General features: G+C 34.8%; 1 protein-coding gene across 1 annotated transcript; it reads left to right on the plus strand.

Annotated features, from left to right (window-relative positions):
• Positions 1-9,003: 9,003 nt before the first annotated feature.
• On the plus strand, positions 9,004-10,952 carry LOC127093310 (protein ASPARTIC PROTEASE IN GUARD CELL 1). Its single transcript, XM_051032220.1, has one exon. The coding sequence runs from the start codon at positions 9,284-9,286 to the stop codon at positions 10,700-10,702; it is 1,419 nt and encodes a 472-aa protein (XP_050888177.1). The 5' UTR covers positions 9,004-9,283; the 3' UTR covers positions 10,703-10,952.
• Positions 10,953-12,722: the final 1,770 nt, after the last annotated feature.

Consider the following 12,722-nt stretch of genomic DNA (forward strand, 5'->3'; position numbering starts at 1 on the left):
CTCTAGAGTTAGTATACTTAAGACACTTGACCTGATGGTGACATAATTAGAAGTTGATTCGGGTAAAGCCTAAAGGGAGATATAAGACACTAAAGGGTGTTATGCTAGATTTCCATCCCCATCAAAAAATTATATTAACCACTTGAATGCAGTTGTGGATGTTGCGGGTAGTTTATGGAAGACGAAATAGCTAACAGGAAGCAATTGTCTATTTCAGGTAATTTATTTACACCTCCACATATATTAATTTCATAATACGGATATTACACCTTTACTGATATTTCATCTAAACCATTTTAGGACATAGACCCTCTAGAATTTTCCACATAATGATCACTAGGACTATGTTGAAGACTACACTTAGGATTTTAAATGAGCGACCCACTCAGTGGTAATCTGACGACCAGGTTGTCCTGGCCTTTTTATTGATCATATCCTATTGGATGATATTTGTTTCACACTGTGCGATGAGCACCGTCATAAATGACACTTGGAGGTAATATCCTGGTACTTTAGATGACTGACTTGTGAGTCTCAACTTATGTACCCACATTTACCTTGGCAAGTACTGTGGTAGTTTGGGTGTTACAAGGTATACCCAAGGACCCCACACAAACATGGAAATTGGGCGGGGACAGGGGAAAATTTAAGTATTACCAGCCCCGCCCCCACCTCCATGTACCAACCCCGTCCTCGCCCCCAATCGGGGGGAAACAATTGACCACCCGCTCCTGCCCCAAATGAGGAACATGTTTTCTCGCACTCACCCACATAAATCATAATTTTTTTATAATGCATATGTTTTCCATAACAACAAAAATAAATAATTAAATTAAATATTTTAGTCATTTTAATAATACTCATAATATTTGGGCATTTTTATTTAATTTATATTTTAAAGAAATGAATAATAATTCAAATAAATTTGATATCATAATATTAAGAGAAGTATATGAGTCATAAAATAATTAAAAATAAAGACAATAAATTCATTTAATAAGGAGGGGAATGGGAGGGGTGGCTACAGGACGTTTGTTGGACATGTGACTCCAATCACGCGGGGGGGGAGTGTTTCAGAAAAACTTTGATTTAAATTTTTATCTTTAATATTATCAGAGTTTTAAAATATTTTTAAAATAAGCAACATAAATTTAAATTCCAGAAGATAAAATTTAAGGGAAGAGAGAAGACACTAGGAATTATACAGGTTCAATCAAGAAGACTTGGTCTTATCCCCAAGATTTGATCTTGCGAGTATCCAGTAAATCTTAAGATCTTTTAGTAGGTTGAACTCTTGAACCCCCTTATACAAGGAAAATGAAGTTTCAGACTAACTTCAAACCAAACAATAAAAGCTGGAGAGAAGCGATTAACCTTCCTTCCAAACGACGAACTAAAGTAGAAGGAAATCTTTGCAAACAATAACTTGAAGTGGTTAGTCCCTGTTCTTGCTAAACATTATTTGGAGAAACCTTCCTGAAGCTAGCCAGGTGAGATCACAATCGTCTTGTCTGGCAGGAGGTATGTTAGGAAGGATTCATGCCCACCATTGTTGGTGGTCCAAGGTTTTCACGTGTTTCTCCTTTTTATGTTATTCATTAATCAGATGCCCCTTCTCTGTTTGGTCTTAAGACCTATTTATATCATAAACCTTCTTCTTTCCCTGGATTTGAAGAGGTGTGGTTAATGGGTTTTAGTAACCATTAATCATTTGTAACTGCTCATCGATAATCGTTTTGTAAAGGATTCGTCCATTGGAATGCCATAACGGTTCCGACTTAGACGATCCTTTTAGAGCCCGATAAATTGTGTTCGGGATGATTATGGTACCCGTTTCCCGACTTCATAATAATATATCATAAGAGTGTATCCATTGATAAACACACCGCTTTTGATTAAAAACTTATCTGTAAGCTCCATAGAAACTTATTGAAGCTCTAGACACATATATAGGGCACGCTATATGAAACCATTGATTCATTTTGTCAATATTTTAACAAGATTGTTGAGGAGCTTTTTTATGGATATACAAACTTCCAAAGCATATTTTGCTATTATATGGGTAAGAGAAACATGTATTCTCTCTCTTTACTCTGTTCTCATGATCTCCAAGAATGAGATCTCAACAATCTAACAAATTGATTGGCGTAGGCGGAATATAAGCAGCGATTGTAAGTTTAACAAGAGGGTAGTTTAGGAAACGTAACAGTTCGAAAACTCTAAATTCATATGAATTTTTCCTGATGAAAGCTTCCTCGTGACAAAACTACCAATTTTATAGTGTCGTCATTTGTAGTGGCACTGAAAGAAACTTTTAGACGTTCGACAGTCACCACCAAATGATCTATCTTGGCTGTGCAATAGACCAACGGTTTCACCTCAAGCTCTTCCACGGGAAGAGTCTTATGAGAAGCCTCATAATGTGTTTCAACTTCATACTGCAAGATATCATGACAACTAATGACAATAACATTTAAAGACCACTCCCTCAGTTTCTTTTTAGATGTCAATTTCTTGATATTTTTTGTTTCTTCTTAATTGTCACTTGCAAAGTTTAAGATAGTATTAACTACACTTTTGTCAAAATAATTATTACAAAGAGATAAAAAGTAAAAAATATATAATAAATAATTAAGGATATTATAGGTAAAAGAAGAATTATTGTGTGAAAAATAATAATATTAATTAGCTTTCTTGATATGCGTAAAAATGAAAAAATGATTTAAAAAGGAACATAGGGAGTATAAAAAATACACCATATATAAGAGAACATTGCAAAACTTCCTAGCATTTAATAAGTGGCATATATGCATTATTAGGAATATAATAGAATATCAAAACTAGCATATATGGTTTATCTAATTAGTAATATCATCTGCAACACGAGATATTCAAATATCAAAACTTGCACAAAAGTTCAAACTTTAAATGTAATTTGTCAAAGCAAAAACAACAGAGTTTAAATGCCATTTCTTGCACTAGGAATCATCGGAAAAAAGACAGTATAACATTATTTTTGTCACACATGATACCTTCCTAGGGCTATCGATTACTCACATCAAACACCTTAAAAATAACCTCAGAGTCGAATTCTAGTGTTAAGCTTATAAAGTAGTTATGAGAATTAGGATCAGTTAGAATGAAAATGACAAACTTATTTGAATATAAGCTATCTTCATCAACGATTTTTGTCGAGAAGAAATTCTATGATAGAATATTGCTGAAAGCATCGGAAGACTCGATGTGCGACCGGTATCAAATTCACCATTGGAGTTGAGACCTCACCACAATCTTTTTAATAGACAATGCGGGTGTTCACAAAACCATTAGTGAAGCGGAAATAAATTGCTTCCTTTGTATTTGAATCAGAATTTGAGATGTGATAACGGCGGAGTATTGCGTCGAATCTCCGGTTAGGATTTCAGGTGTGTCTTCTCTGCTGTTCTTTCTCAATAAATTGAAATACCATTGAAATCATCAACTTGATGGTGTTATTTATCAATTAGTTACAGGGGTGCATATCAGTAATTTTCCTTTTGTTATTGTATTATCTTGTCTTTAGAATCATGTTTAACTACTATTGTATGCATAAGATTATGACTGAATACCGACTCTGATAATAGAAGACCCTTGATAATTATGTCTATAAGTGGTAAGCATGAACTCCAATATTCGATGGGTTTAGCTAGATAATCAAGCAATCAAACAAGTTCAGAAAAGAAGATCCAAAACATTCAATTAAAGTGAAAAGTGACAAAGTGATTGAAACATAAGATATTTAGTCAAATATTAACCTTCATAACAAAGTAGACAATTAACACAAACAGAACAAGGTGTTTGAACTTTGAGTTCTTAATTTACGTCGCATGAATGCGAACTAGAAGTAACCTTGAAGCATACACATAATAACTTTCGATTTATGAATAGGAAAATGAGGAGAAGAATAACTTATCTCTTTATTGCACTGCACTGAATAGTCGATAATGTTGTCCAGTATGCGAGTCAAGTCATCCCTCTATCTTGAGAGTAGGTAGTGTCCTTAGTTAATGCCACTTCCTTAACCACACATGCCTCGTAAACACATGGCTTATAGAAATAACTTCATCAGAATTAGAAGTTTCTAGTTCATCATTGTCGGCACAACCGTATATGGATCTAGTATCCAATAATAATAGGATTCCTCTAGGGTATAACCCTTCATCCCCATAGGATCGCACAACCAGTCAGTCAGTTTTGATCTAAGACTGGTTTCCACAACTCCATAAGTTTCGATCCTTCTCAAGGTGGCGACGTGTATTTGATATGTATATTTATTCAGCGAACTACTTTTCTTTGGTTTTTGACACCTAAATGACATGGTTTGGCTTCACTATTTGGTAACAGATAATGGCGATGACCTAACCCAAAATGATATTTAGCGATTTTGTGGTGGATGACGTTGCGAAGAGTTTTATCGACCATCTCCACTGGGAAGATTAGAAGGATGTAGGTAAGGAAATTGTGTGGCCCGAGAGAGTTTATCGGAGCCCCACAGTGGACGAAAAATGTTCTTGCTAAACATTATTTGGAGAAACCTCCCTGAAGTTAGTCAGGTGAGATCACAATCGTCCTGTCTGGCAGGAGGAATGTTAGGAAGGATTCATGGCTACTATTGTTGGTGGTCCAAGGTTTTCACATGTTTTTCCTTTTTATTTTATTCATCGATCATATACTCCTTCTCTGTTTGGTCTCAAGAACTATTTATATCATAAACCTTCCCATTTCCCTAGATCTGAAGAGGCGTGGTTAATGGGTTTTAGTAACTATTAACCATTTGTAAATGCTCATCAATAACCGATCTATAACGAACTCATCCATTGGAATGCCATAACGGCTCCGACTTGGATGGTCCTTTTAGAGCTCGGTAAATCATGTCCAAGATGAGTAGGGTACCCACTGCCCAACTTCATAATGATTCCCCGACCTCATAAAAATCCTGGGATGTACAATCCCCAAGCTGAACTGAGATTTTCCATAGACTTATCTCAAACCAAGGTAAGTTTTTGTACCGGACTGAACTCACAAACTGAACTGAGGTTTTGACTAGGTTGACCATAAACCACTGAGATTTTAAACCATGCTTATCTCGAACCAAAGAAAGCTTTTGATCGGGATGATCTTACGAACCGAATCATAGGTTTTACCAGGATCACCTCGAACCCACTTGAGATTTTAAATCAGGTTGATCTCAAACCAAAGTAAGCTTTTGAATAAATCCCAAATCCCAAAAACTAAAGCTTTTAAACGCGTTTAGCTTTGAACCCCAACAAACAATCCCTAATTGATGAATTATTCAACCAAGATAATGATCCTTTGTGAATTTACAATTATAACTTTCTAAAATACATAATTTCTCACCAAACAAAAGTCCTTTCTCGAAAGTACTACAACTAATTTCTAAGTGAGAGAAAGTAAGATAATATTTTTAGAGAGAAAGAGGAGTAAGATATGAAAGCTCACGATTTTGGATATAAAAAAATGAGGGAAGATACATTTATTTATATGCGAGAGGTTAGCACAAAAAATAAAAATTTAATGGGCCAAAATTAATGTGTCAATCGATTATCATCATGCTCCAATCGATTGTCATCATACTCCAATCGATTGGTTGACCTAAAAATAATTTTTTTGAGGGTTTTAAAAGGAAAGAATAAATATATAGTCGTTACCCTTATTTAAGATGATGTCATAAACGTTTAAGGTGGATTTTTGCACTAACCCAAACAATTAACTATAAGTGTCAATCAATTGGTCAGTACAAAAAATTGTCCAGGATTTTTTTGAGAGCTCCCAATTCAACTGACACGACTTCAAAACATTTTTAGAAATATTTTCTTTAAAAAATATGTTTTAAAACTTGTTTTAGTGTGTGTGATTAGCCTATAACTTTACGGAGAAAAAATTATGTTTTTACAACACTCAGATCACTCAGACGCAACTTGGCAAGATTTCACACTTCCTCTCTTTCATACTCTGAAGCTTCACGATTTGTCAAATAATTCATTCATACAAACACTTGCTTGAATTCTTATTGAATATGAGGCTTGAGATTTATTATATTTGAGTGTCATCATCAGAGGATCTTAGTAGTGATCATCAAACCTTAGTTTAGTCTATTTGCATCTTTAACCACACAAGTTGCATTATCAATAGCTCTTATTAGTTGTCATCGTCAAAAGCATATTCACCATTGATGTCATGTTTTTGATAGTTTACTTAATTGTTTAACCTGGAAAATATGGTACCACATTCTCCTTATTTTTTATGATGACAACGCATCTTTCATGGAGGTGGTAAAAAATAACATATATCTATATTTAGAGTAATTAAATTCCCCCTCAATTAAGTATTACTCCTCCTGAGAGTATACTTCTCCCCCTTTGTCAAAATAAAAAAGGTGGGTAAAGATGCATTGTAAAAATTTAAATATGCAAACATATTGGAAAACAAACATTTAGGAAAGGGAAAACATAATTTTATTTAATTCAAGGGAAAGTACTAAAGGGTTATATGTCGATTCCGTTATACATTTCAGGAACGTGTGCGAGAAATATCCAGATTTGTTAAAATATGTTGAAAGCACAATTCTGGACCAAGTGAAGGAGAAAATTATTTGTGCATGGACCGATCTAGTTAGACACTTTGGGAATACAAAAACAAAATAAATTGAGTATGCCCATGCTACATTGAATAATTGGTTGAGAAATAGTGAGAACGATTTGTATAGAGATTAGGACTTTGTGAACAAACGATTCAGAACTAGCATAATGAGATACAAACATCATTTGGTCGGAACATCATAGTTTTAGAACACAGATTTAAAGACAACAATCTTTATTCGCAGTTGGTCGGCAACATATCTCGAGCAGGATTGAATTATATTTTTCACGAAGCCAAACAACCTGATAATGTAGGCTCCGTTAGCGCAATGTGTGGTTGCACAATTGTGAAAACCTATGGTCTTCCATGTGCTTGTCTTATAGCAAATAAGGTGAAATTTAGTAATTTATTAAGAATGGATGAAGTTTACAGTCACTGGAAAAGGCTTAGGTTTGATGATGATGATGTCATGAAAGACGTGACCAAATGAAAAGTGACTTTCAAAATCTAAATGATCGTATTATGTGTATTTGGTGACTTTCAAAATCACGGTGCTTTGTTCAAGTTTATTTGAAATCAAGATGCCCTATACCATTTACATCAGTGGAGTAGACGACTCATTCAACAACAAAAGTCGAGACTTGGCCGACCGATTTGTGGAAAATATGCAAGAGTTCACCAAATTGAGCAATATGGAAAGAGAATCAAATGCAAAAAAGTCAAAGGGGGTACCACCCATACTTATAGATTTAGCCGACGACAAATCTTTCGATTCATTTTAGTTTTTCAGCATCAATTACATGTATGTAATTGTGTGTTAATATTAATGAAGTGTAATATATACAATTTCAAATATTTTAATATATTTTGATGTTTGTCAAAAAAATTGTTCATTTGCCAAACAAAACACAGGTTGTGTTTTCTATTTGGTTCAGGAGATGCATCTCCAGAATAAGACAATAAGGTGGTACCGGAAATGTATCTCTGCAACCACCATTGATACAAGATAGAATTTTTGAGATCCATATTTGTCTACAACTTCTATAAATTTAGACTCTTATTTTTTATTTCATACAAACAGAAAATGTCACAAATAAATATCATTTGATATGTTGCAAATGTCTCATTTTCCAGCGCCACATCGAGTGAAAGTTTAAGATCAATGAGTACACCTCTTTTGCAGATCTGCAATACGAAGTGTAGAATCTCCTACCTTACAGAGATAATCGAAAAATTGTTAAACTCGATTACCGTTCACCATCAATTAACAACAAAGGCAAGATTGAGTTCAACAACTATAAGCTCAAGGCGGATGCAAATGTAAGGGTTATGTGGAATACATTCTTTCGTTTCGAAACAAAAATTCTGATTGAGGTGTAAGCGACAATTTCAAGATCAATCAAAGATATTATGAAGATGTTAAATCGTCCCTTGAATACTGAAATGTAATGTCTGATTGTATATTAACATCACTTATGTAATGCTGATTTTATGTTACGAATGATAATTTTATTTTTGTCAAAATACAACGTTATAATTTTCTGCTCTTGTTTCTGTTTCAGTATGCTACAGAGATGCATTTACAGACTGATTCTGAATATGCATCTTCAAATTAAAAAAATCCACACTCCTAAGATGTGACTCAAAATTGACCTATATCATGTGTGTTTGAAGTACATCGAAAGATATATTTCCAAAATCTAAAGACATTTTAATATTTTTACATAATACTCTAGTAATATATAAAGGGATTAAGAAATCCCCTTACCCAAGTCCAACCAGACTCTTAACTATGTAAGCACATTGTCTCCCCAATACAAAACTACATTATTGATTATTATTTGAGTTGGACACTTATCCTAGAGGACACAATCCGAGCAAAAACTATGTATTTTGTCACTATAAATAAGAAACTCAACATAAATCTTAATCATCAACTAATTAGCCTAAATAGTAAACACTTCGGATTCTGCTTATAATACATTGTTGGTATGATGAATCAACCTATCAAATATCATATGTTATTGTTCATAGCATACTACAAGCAAGATCCGTTTATCCATAAAGCAAGAATAATGTAGTTTAAGTTTCCACTCATTAAACTAATAAATTTAATTTTTATTACAAGTTAATTGTTGACTCGAGTCTTAAACTATATTTGAAGTGACTTAGCTTATTGACTATCCTAATCAAATACAGCACAATAAAGGTGGAGTTATTATCACAAACTCCTTTTAGTTTTCCCTACTGGCCAAGCTGGCCAAGCCAGATAAAAAGAGAAACAAAATGATTATGCAAAATGTGAGAAAGAATGGTGTGACATTGTATACTTAATTATAAAGAAATCAATAAAATAAGTACTCTTATCAACAATAGAATGCAAAGGCTATGACACCAAGAAAAGCAACAATGAAAAGAGTTCCAAACATAATATGCTAATAAACTATACCAATCATCAAGCTTCATCTCTCTCCTAATCCAAAACCTCACTCTTTTTCCCTTTTCTTTTAACTATCACTATTATCTTCTCCATTGAGCTTCTCATGAATCATATAACCCTACAACCTTATTACTTTCCTTAGCATATAAAATCACACTCCTCATCCAAAACCACTCATTTCACTTTCTTCCTCACTTCAATTCAATGGGTCATTTTTTGTTCAACTTCATCCTCTTCATCTTTCTATTATCATGGACTTCTCCATTAGCACATTCTAGAAACACACCACACAATGCCAAAACAACATTGCTTAATGTTGTTTCTTCCATTCAAAAAACATATCAAGTTCTCAACTTTAACCCAAACCTTAAACAACAACAAAAGGGTTCTTCTGTTTTTTCTTCTTCTTCGTCGTCACATTTTTCTATGCAACTTCATTCAAGAGCTTCCATTCATCAACCTTCACATGCTGACTACAAATCTCTAACATTATCCAGACTCGACCTCGACTCAGTCCGAGTCAACTCCATACTCACTCAGCTAGATCCAAATTTCAACCCAGAGAAGCTTTCCGGACCCATTATCTCCGGAACGAGTCAAGGAAGCGGCGAGTATTTCTCCAGAATCGGAATCGGTGAGCCACCGAGTCAAGCTTACGTGGTACTCGACACAGGCAGTGACATAAGCTGGGTCCAATGCGCACCTTGCGCCGACTGCTACCGGCAAGCCGATCCTATTTTTGAGCCGGCTTCATCGGCTTCTTACACGCCGATCACTTGTAAAGCCAATCAATGCAAATGGCTCGACCAATCTCAGTGTCACAACGGTAACTGCCTCTATGAAGTTTCCTACGGCGACGGCTCATACACCGTCGGTGACTTCGTTACAGAGACGGTTACAATCGGAGCTACTTCCGTTCGGAATATAGCCATCGGCTGCGGTCATAATAACGAAGGCTTATTCGTCGGTGCAGCCGGTTTACTCGGCTTAGGTGGCGGCCCGCTTTCTTTTCCGGCTCAGCTCAATTCGACGTCGTTTTCATACTGTCTCGTCGATCGTGACTCCGACTTAGTCTCAACGCTAGAATTCGACTCTCCGTTTTCTCGTGACGCCGTCACCGCATCGTTAAAGCGTAATCCCGAGATGAACACGTTTTACTTTGTTGGACTCGTCGGAATAAGCGTCGGCGGGGTGTTACTTCCGATTCCGGAAACTAGTTTCATGGTGGATTCTACGGAGAGTGGAGGTGTCATTGTGGATTCCGGCACGGCGGTGACACGGTTGCAGAGCGATGTGTATAGTGTCGTACGTGACGCGTTTGTGAGGGGGACGAGGGATTTACCGGCAGCGAACGACATGTCGTTGTTTGATACTTGCTACGATTTGTCGTCGAGGTCAAGCGTGGAGGTTCCGACGGTGGCGTTTCATTTTGGGGAAGGGAAAGTGTTGGTGCTACCGGCGAAGAATTACCTGGTACCGGTTGATTCGGTGGGGACGTTTTGTTTTGCGTTTGCTCCAACGACGTCGTCTTTGTCGATTATTGGGAATATTCAGCAGCAAGGGACACGTGTGAGTTTTGACCTGGTGAACTCGGTAATTGGATTTTCACCCAACAGTTGTTAATTGGTTTTGATTGGTTACAAATGTAACCGTTACATAGGATACGATGTGTTTACTGTTATGCATTTTCATTTTCATTTTCATTTTCATTTTCATTTTCACGTGTTACTGTAATGAGTAGGGGTCCATTTGGACAAGGTTGCAACAATGTTTGCAGGACCAGCTAAAATGTCTCTCTCCTTTGTTATATTTTAAAATGTGTTAATGTTATTTATTAAGGATATTCATGAAATAATTAATGAATTCTTCCAAATATTTAGTTATCAGCCAATCATAAAATATTTTTAGATTTTGGTGAATGATATATATGAATGGAAGTCCCTCCCATGAAACTATATTATATCCACAAAGGAAAGAACTGAGTGACCAATCCCAAGGGAGGACAAAATAAAGTCTTGAATCAAACTAAACAATGTTTTGGCATAAACAATTTAATTGACTTACACCAAACTTAATTAGTTTATAAACAATTTTATTAACTCTTTCTTTTTGTCATTAAATGTTAGTTTATTATTGATGAAATTAATCATATTACACTCTCCATCTATATTTTAAATCTAATGTATAAATAAGTCAACAAATACAAATAGATTCAATTATTTGTTTAAAAGTGTATTTACGAAAGACCGATGGTTTACTATTAATTCATATTTGATGCTCCACGTGCGGCTATCTATAGTGAAATATAGTGGATCTAATTATTTCCTTTACATAATCCTCTTTCGTTCCTTTTTAAATGTTATTTTTTATACATATCTCAAGAAAATTAATCATTATTGTTACTTTTAAACAATAATTATTATTTTATCTATAATATCCTTAAATATATTATATTTATTTTACTTTTTCTCTCTCGGTAATAATTGTACAGGGGCAATTTTGACAAAACTACATTTAATACTACCTTGAATTTTGCAAGTGACAATTAAAAAGAAAAAAAAATTATCAAGAAAGTGACACTTAAAAAGAAACGGATGAAGTATATCCCACAACATAACATATTTGATGTACTCCATTCATTCTCTTTTATAAATAAATTTTGCATATATATATATATATATATATATATATATATATATTATATATATATATATATATATATATATATAATATATATATATATATATAATTTAAACAATTAACCTAAAAGTTAAAATTTGCTTATAAAAGAGAATAGAGGAATTATGTTTTAACCATAACTTACTCCATTACTTGGACTGGTTGAGTGGCGTAGGCGATGAAGTGTTAACCTTCCAGGTCCCCCTTCGTCCTGTCGTGTTGTAGAACATTCTCCACTGTACAAGTTGGTTTCACAATTTCATATCCATTATTGTTGATTCTTTAAACATAATAGTTGTGCCATTTGTGGTAATCGACTTTTGATTCCTACAAATTCCACAATCAAATCCCTCTTATTCCAAAGTAGTGAGTTGCTACAACGAGCTTATTTGAAGATGATTGCGCCTAGGGTTGAACAACAACCCATGGCCCAACCCACCCCGAGATAATCTGGAAAAAAAAGTGTTTGGACGGTTTCAAATGGGCCGCCGATTTAACGGGTCCAACAAGCAGATTGAATTGGGTTAACATGAGAGTGTACCACCCACATATAATATACATCTAGAATAGTATCATACACTACTACAAAATATACCTTTGGTAAAACCATATTACTACGGTCGCCTAAATCACCGTAGTAATAATTGATATTCGCTCACCTTATTTTTTTAAATATTTTATTAAAATACATTTTGTCACAACTTCAACACAACCGTTGTGATATGTTAAAAGTTGTCATACCCTAAAATTTACCTTACCCCTCTTTATCTGGCCCATAGCCCCAATTCATGTGCATACATTCATGCTTAGTCGTTTCATTTTCATTGGAGTTGTTCAAGACAAGAGGACATACATCATGGATTCAAGGTGTAGTTGTGTGTATCTGATGAAAGTTAGGGTTTTCTAAACATCTTGAGGTATGCTCAACCAAAGCTAAACCCTAATTTTTTTTGCATCCTTGATC

The sequence above is a fragment of the Lathyrus oleraceus genome, chromosome 6 (assembly GCF_024323335.1).
Source record: "Lathyrus oleraceus cultivar Zhongwan6 chromosome 6, CAAS_Psat_ZW6_1.0, whole genome shotgun sequence".
NCBI classification, from domain to species: Eukaryota; Viridiplantae; Streptophyta; class Magnoliopsida; order Fabales; family Fabaceae; genus Lathyrus; species Lathyrus oleraceus.

Excerpts from the sequence above, each read along its gene's own strand:
- LOC127093310 (XM_051032220.1), top strand. The coding sequence starts at position 9,284 with ATGGGTCATTTTTTGTTCAACTTCATCCTCTTCATCTTTCTATTATCA.